At 33.2% G+C, this 7,970-nt stretch overlaps 1 protein-coding gene across 1 annotated transcript; it reads right to left on the reverse strand.

The window, feature by feature from the left end:
* Positions 1-2,181: 2,181 nt before the first annotated feature.
* On the reverse strand, positions 2,182-7,334 carry LOC130808267 (sesquiterpene synthase 2-like). The gene is made up of 6 exons (XM_057673748.1): positions 7,317-7,334; positions 6,220-6,350; positions 5,235-5,384; positions 3,452-3,689; positions 3,304-3,359; positions 2,182-2,521 (listed from the first exon to the last, which is right to left on the reverse strand). Exons 1-6 carry the CDS (start codon positions 7,332-7,334, stop codon positions 2,182-2,184), a joined length of 933 nt encoding a protein of 310 aa, XP_057529731.1.
* Between the last annotated feature and the right edge of the window lie 636 nt (positions 7,335-7,970).

The raw sequence follows: 7,970 nt of genomic DNA on the forward strand, positions 1-7,970 counted from the left end.
GTGGAAGATTTCCATCATGCTCTTATTGAATGTCCGAAGAGTGCCCCATCTGGTCAAATAATACTGCTATCTCTCTCATCGCCTCTGCTCCCCATGCTTCCAACAAGGAGTTCCTGCGTTGGGTTCTTTAACATGCTTCTAAAGAGGAAGTGGCGATAATCTGTGCTTCTCTATGGGCTGCGTGGCTGGTACGAAACCGACGTTGTATCGAGAACACTACGGTGGACCCGATTCCAACTGCCTCAGCTCTCCTCAAGAATGTGCGCGAGTATGAGTCGTATTCTAAGAAGGTGTTTGCAAGCACATCCCTCGGCATCCCATCGAGTCCAAAATGGATCCTTCCTATGGATGGTTAGGTGAAGATTAACTTTGTTGCTATGGTAAAGGAAGGGGTATGTAGAGGGTTGGGTGTGGTGCTTCGAAATAGTGAAGGAAGAGTTATTGCTACAGGATCACGCAAAATAGAGAGCTACTAGAATGTGAAAACTTGTGAAGCTGTTGCTGCTCAGTTCGGATTACAAGTGGCCCTTCGGTTAGGTGTTCATTATGCTCATTTAGAAGGCGACTCCATGAATTTGGTAAAAGCTATTGTTGATTTTCGGACAGGACTTGCACCAATCTTCCTCTTCTGTGATGCTATTTCTATCCTCAAGTGTCAATTTCTAGATTTCTTATGTACTCATGTTCGTAGATCAGGGAACTCCCTTGCCCATGAGGTTGCTAAAAGGGACACGGGTGTTAACCATGATAGGGTCTGTATGGAACCATTTCCCCAAGGTTTTAATACCTTGGAGGAGCTTGCTCTAGTTTAATTGACAAGTTATTTTCAAAAAAAAAAAAAAACTTTCAATATTCAAAGTTAGTATATAAGTTTAAGAATTGTAATTAATTCAATTTTATACATCTAGAAGTAGAGATCGAATATAATAAGATTTATTATTAATTGATAGTTCATATTATGTTTATATTTCAGGGTAAATTATGAAAAGAAACACTATTGATTCTTATTCGTCTTATATTGATTAAATTGGTTAGTACAAAAATTACCAAACATTTTTTTCGCTATGAAAATTGTCAAGACTTATCTACGAAACAAGATGGAAGATGAGTTTCTTTTGAATTATTTAATTGTATATATGGAAAAAGAAATTGCTGAAAATTTATAATCATCTCAATCATAGACGACTTTAATTCAAGGAAAGTTAGGAGAGCTCACTTTCAGTGATTCATAAATATTTTATCGGTGAACGCTTTTTATTTATTGGTTATCTTTTTGGAATTGCGTAATGAAATCGTAATTTTTATAAGGAAAATAACAAGATAAGTTATGCAGTCCACATCATTATATATTGGCACCGATAATAATTTCTTTCTGGATTCACCCTTAGCTTTATGTTCGCAAATGTTAAGTTATGGCTCAATAATTACTATAAGCATTTGAGCTTGGGGTATGGTGAGAGAAGAAGTAGATCATGACAAGAAGAATAGCTGCTCCTATTTAGGGGGTTTGTTTTAAGCACATTCAAGTGTCCCCATCATACTTAGCGTGTCTTTTTGACCTTCTGTCTTTGTGTGCTCAAACGAGAAAAATAGGTGTGCTCGTTTGAGCACATATCCCTTGCCATGCAATTGGCATCCACTTGATTGAGTAGATTTTATAGTATTTAAGTAATTTGCTTGAAGGATTTTTTCTACATTTTAAATTGTTGTGTGCTTTTTTTTCTTTAATTCTCATGGTTCTTGCTTTGATACTTCGAACAATTGTTGTTTGTGGGCAACTAAAGTCTAGATTATTATGCTTCTTAATACTAACGTGGCCCGGCCCAAATATACCAACGATCACGGTTCTCTTACATAGAACTCATAAACAATTAATTCAGGGGCTGTTCTAGTTTCATTTAAATTGTCCGACTGCCTAGAGCTTTTAGAATATAGGGCCTTATACATTAAAAAAGTCCTTATAGTTCATTAGTTAAGCATATCTCATATGGTAATGTGTCATCTTATTATAATGTTATTTTAAGGCTACAAAACCTACCAATTTTAATTTTTTCCTAAATTTGATCTCTAAATTATTATTAGTAGTTTATGAAGAGTACTCTCCATATTCTTTGCTCCAGACCAAGATGTATGAATGATAAACTTGCATTGAAATTTAAAAAGCTTTTAAACAATTGAAGATTACAAGTTACAACAAGAACAAAAGAAAACTCTTACAGTATATTTGTCTATACATAAGGAATCTGTAAGAACAGAAGTAATACTTGGTTTCATACACTTACCCATAGTGTATCGATCTTCACCAATAGAATAAAAATCACATAAAACTCTTGATAGGTTGATTACTCGTTGGACAATAGGCATTGGAACATTTGTAGGTCCAAGCATGTCTGTGCTTATGTCTTTCCATGCTTCCTCCATCTGCATTTGTAAGTGCTTGTAAGCTTCTTCCTCGGAGATAATCCCAAATTGGCTCATATAGCTTTCCACAGATGTACTAGCATAGTCTCTTTTCATCGAACTACAAAAAATAAAAAAAATAAAAAAAATAATTATATGTAAACTATTATTTCTAATTGATTGAGCTCTTTATTGAGTGTTCTTGTCAAAGGCTTGAATATAATTAATTTGCATTAAATTTGTTGTTGGTGTTAGGGTTTGTCTTAAGAGATTGGGAGACTTATTTTTGTTATAATTCTACCTCAATGATTGTATATGCACAAGTAACAAGAATTAGGAGGGCTCAGAAGTTCTGCGAGGACCTTAAGTTAGTAATAATCATGCTCAATTCGAAGTGCACAGTCGTTCTTAGTTTGAAGGAACTCAACTAGGAATTTTTTATGGCATGGGTTCTAAGTGGTTTTCTTGTCTCACAAGAGTTAGTAAAGTAATTCAATGCAAAGATGATTAAATACAATAAGTGCAGTAAATTCTATAATCTTGGGACGACAATTAATAAGTAAACTATCATTTCTAATTGATTTATCATATCTAGTTCAGTTCAACTCATTTCACCACTAGTATTCTCATAATGCTTTACTATTTATAGTGCGTTTTATCAAGTTTAGTTCAACTCAGTTTCAGTTCAGCATGTTTTACACAATATATACCCTAAATAAATTTAGCAATAGGTCGTTTGGCAAACGGCTGATAGCTGGTAGTTAATAGCTGATTACAGCGACTGAGTTGACCACCTGGTTTTATTAGTTGATTTGATCACCTGCTTTTGAGCCCGTTGCCATGAGTAGCTTGTTCAAAAATAGTTTATTTATAATAATAAGTTGTTTCAATTAGCTAATTTACCAAACAGTAGCATTGGCTGGTTTGACTTCCCAATCCTCTAAATGTATCAAAATAAGCTAAAATTTTTCAATAAACAATTTTGCCAAACACCACAAATATGTTGGACGCAAACTTTTTTTTTATGAAAAAACATACATATATGACATACCTTATGGCCTGAAATGTCATTAGCAAGCCTAGTGAGTACAGATGAAGCTCTTGGAGCCCTTGAATTATGGTGGAGCCATTCAAAAGAATCCTTATTTGGTATATTCCCCATACAAAGATAAGTTGTAACAGTGACGAACAAGGATCCAGAGCTGAAAATGGCATTCTTCATATACTCATCGTATGTTGGAACATACTTTTCATGACGCCATCTTGCTTCTTGTAGGTAAGCTTGGCTTGTCCTTCCCAACATTTGAATTTAATTGAGGTTCCTGAGCTATATAAGGAACCTCAACCAGATTTGGCTCATACAAGTATACAGCTATAGGGGTTGATTGGGTGATGGTTGTTAGTTGTAACCTATGGGTTGTAATGTTCTTTTGTTGGCTTGTTTGAGCAAGTGAAAGTTTTAACTGTTTTTATTCGTTTTTAAACAAGTTGGATAAATTTATTGTTTAGATAGATGTTCGGTAAAATTAAGTATTAGTTATTAATTGTTTATTAAAGAAAAGTTGAGCAACAATTCATAAACCATTAGAAAAAGTTAAAGGTCTTTTTAATGATGGTATAAAAACCAGCTTATCAACTGATTGAAAAGACATAACTTTTTTGACTTTGTTAATCAACTTAAACGCCAATAGTTATTAAATAGTCAACCTCATAGTGTAGTCTTTGTTGAACATTTAGAGTATATAGACCTAGATTTGTATATACTACATACTTAGTATAGTAGTGGGACTAAATAAATATATTATAAGTCCAATTAAGTGCCTCAAAGAATTTGATGAATCATTACTTTGATTTATAAGTTTTGTTTGATGAATAATTTGATGAATCATTACTTTGATTCATAAGTTTTGTTTGATGAATCATTACTTTGATTCATAAGCTTTGGTTGGTGAAATATTACTTTGGTTCATAAGCTTTGCTTGGTAAAACATTACTTTGATTCATAAACTTTGCTTGGTGAAACACTTTTGTTTTAAAATGAGGTATTGTTTGATGCATAGCTCTATAAATAGAGGTTGCATGCCAAGGGACATTCCATCCCAATTTCATATCATTTATGATTTTTCTCTTAAGAATACTTTCATTTTTGTTCTTCCTTTCATGAGATAATATTGAAAGAGTAATTAACTCTTAATATCATCAAAGTTCATAATTCACTACAACAATTGTATTTACTATTGCAATTTCCTTGTGCTAGGATTTTGTTGTATAGCTTGTATCTCATCGTGAATTTCATTTTATCATCCCAAGCACCTTTTGTGGGAAAAATATCACAATAGGAGAGTGCATGAACGCCTTCTACTCATATCAAGTTTCTGAGCGACTTCTCTGATTGTCGCAACCTTATCTTCATGGTGTCCATTTGGTGATTTTCAAAGCAAAGGAGTTCCATTGCCATCCACACAAGGAAAATAAAAATCGGTTTGTTTATTTGTATTTGCATTATATTTCCAATAGTCTTTTGACCCTCTCTCATCTTAAGTGGCTTCGTCATTGCTATAGTACTTCATATTATAGACTGAAACAAAAATTGCTAATGATTTATAGTTTTTCTTCCTTTATCCCAATGCCATAATATGACTACTCCCACGTAAGTGAAAATTAAGGGTCTAGAAGTACGCAATCTTATCACTGTTAGTAATAACAAAAATATTGTTTTTGACTGACCCTTGATAGTAAATAGCACATACATGATTTAATGTAGATGAAAACCAAATAAATATACTTTTTGGCCCATCAAAATAAGGTAAAAAAGATTTTGTAATGATAAAGATTTCAGTTTTACTTGTTTTTTGGCGTAATAAACAGCATAGGATCGTCCCTCTTTGGCTAATTCTTGCTCCATTTCTTCGTCTGTGTCGAGCATCGCTTCATAAAACAATTTCATGTAATCAGGAAGCTGATCAATGCAACTTTTGTCCCACCTAAAAATCCATTATTTTTTAGTTAATACGTTTATTCGATTAATTCGCTATCTACTCTAGTTATATTTCAACTGGTACAATTTAGTTGCTAAAGTTTTTTTAAAATAATTTTTTAATTAAGCACAATTAAAATTTTTAAAAAATTAATAATATGAGAAACACTTTAAGAAGAATAAATATAATTTCACTTGTTGTGCTTATATGAAAAAAAAGTAAAATAGAGTTATATATTATACAAGTGTAGCAACTAATTCTAATAAGAGGTAGTATATAATGTCGATGAATCCATTCAATCAAATGCTTAAGTTAATGGTGAATGCCCAGAATATGTTATATACTCTAATACAACCTCTCACATTAACATAAGAATCCTTTGGTATTGAAGTGTGGATGAAAAACAAGCTCTCCTCTTACCTTGCGCGAAATACTCCACTTGAATTTGAGAGGTACTAGAAATTCAAACTTGTGACATTTTTATTATATTGACTTTTAATATCATATTAAAGAACCAACTCAACCCAAAATTTAAACTTTTGGTTAAATTGATCCATTAACATATAGATTATATAAAATATGAAAATTTGGTATTTTAATAATTCAACTATTCACTCATCCGCTGTGAATAATTCCACATTTGGATAATTTTTTAATATAATCTAACCTTTATCTTTAGTTTGCTATCAACATACCATATTAATTTCCTGACAGCAACTAAGGATAAAGGTTGATTTATTAAAAAGTAATCCAAAGTTAGGATTATTCACAATAGATTGGTGAAACCGTAAAAGATTAAATTATTAATGTAAATATTTCCTATAAAATATTACAAAAATACCTTTGAATTGCTTCTGTGAAGACTTCGAGCTCTTCTAACAGTCCATATGAGTCATAGATGTCATCGATTATGGATATAATCTTGAACCATTTGTTCCAACACATCCTTGCGTATGAGTACTTAGGTTCAAACTATGCTCCCAAACTCCAAAATTAGCCTTCCACCACTCTTTCCCTTCTAAATTTGGGTAGTTTAATCCTCGAGTCAAAGCCTCTTGACCACCTACCTCAATTTAAAAATCATTTAGATAATTATAAGGAAAAATTACCTAGAATAATCCAACCTATTCGTGATTTTCCTACAATAATCCCACCTATTGATTAATCATGAATAATTCCAACTTTAAGGGGTATTTTCCTCTAATTTAATCAAATCCTTATTATATGACATATTCATTTAATCCTTATACCTTTTATCTTATTCTCCTACTACATATTCTTTTAACCTTGAAGGTTGTAGCAATTGCATTAGAACAAAAAGATGCTAGAGCATCAGACTCTATGAAAAGAGCTTGGGTGATTTCAAATAAGGTGCGGTTTTTGTGTTTAGCAATTCAATTCTGTTGTGGTGTGTTTGGGTAAGAAGTTTGGTGGAGCATCCCATTATTTGAAAGAAATTGTTTTGTAACTAAATTAATTTATTCACCCATTATCAGAATGTTGTATTTGTGATTTAACATGAAATTGAGTTTAAAGCATATTATAAAAAGCGATAAAAAATGAAAAAAAATCTCAGACTTGTGTTTTAAAAAATACGCCCAACTTTTACAAGTACAATTATCGACAAATAAAACATAATCAGAGATATTATGAGTGCCAAAAATAGGAGCAGGTCCCCGCACATCACAAATTTATCAAAGAAAATTGACTAGTTGAACGAGAAAATATAGGCAAGTATGAGTGTTCAGAGCTTTTCGCTAAGACACAAGATTCATAATCAAGGACATAACAGTGTTTTTTAGGGATGGGAATATATGTTTTAAGTAAGTTAGAGAAGGATGACCCATGCGTCTGTGCCATGTCCAAAATTGATGAGCAGGGGACCCGTGAGTAAGCATAGCTTGACTTGTTGAGTTATTTGATCCACATAGTACAAACCTCTTCGTTCAATACCATGTCCAATGATTTTCTCAGTCAAAATATCCTGCACAATACAATAATTTATGGGACAAGCTAGGGATTAAAAGACAGTTATTTAAATGAATGGATGATTGGATATCAACATGTCTAGTGTAATCAACATAGATATATTCCCCATTCGCGGTGTGTATATATATGAGTACGAGATGCCGGCCCAAGAGATAAAACATCCCGAGGGGCAAAGATCATAGTGTGAGTGGCACCACAGTCAAAAATCCCAGAGGAGATGGATTGGCTTGCTAGGCACAACCCATTATTAATAGAAATAGGGTTTGAGCCACATGAAATGTGGGCTGGGTTTAATTGTTGGTTGCGGGTTAGGGGCTATTTGCGGATCAGGGTTTACTGGGAAGGGTTTTTTAATGAGGGGATAAATTGCATATAAAATGGTAATTAAGGGAAGTCAAAGCTTTCTCCCTTTAGTCCTTTTTTTTCTTTGGGAAACACCATTCCCCTTTTGTCAATTTCACTTGTTTCCTGACGATGCCGTGTCTTTGCCGGAATATACAGTAGTGGTGAGAGTAACCTTGCCATTGGTCTGGTTCGCCAAATCTATGGAGGCGGTTGTTCTCCCATGTGTGACGGCACGTCTATCATCTTTTCCCTTCACTA

The sequence above is a fragment of the Amaranthus tricolor genome, chromosome 3 (assembly GCF_026212465.1).
Source record: "Amaranthus tricolor cultivar Red isolate AtriRed21 chromosome 3, ASM2621246v1, whole genome shotgun sequence".
NCBI classification, from domain to species: Eukaryota; Viridiplantae; Streptophyta; class Magnoliopsida; order Caryophyllales; family Amaranthaceae; genus Amaranthus; species Amaranthus tricolor.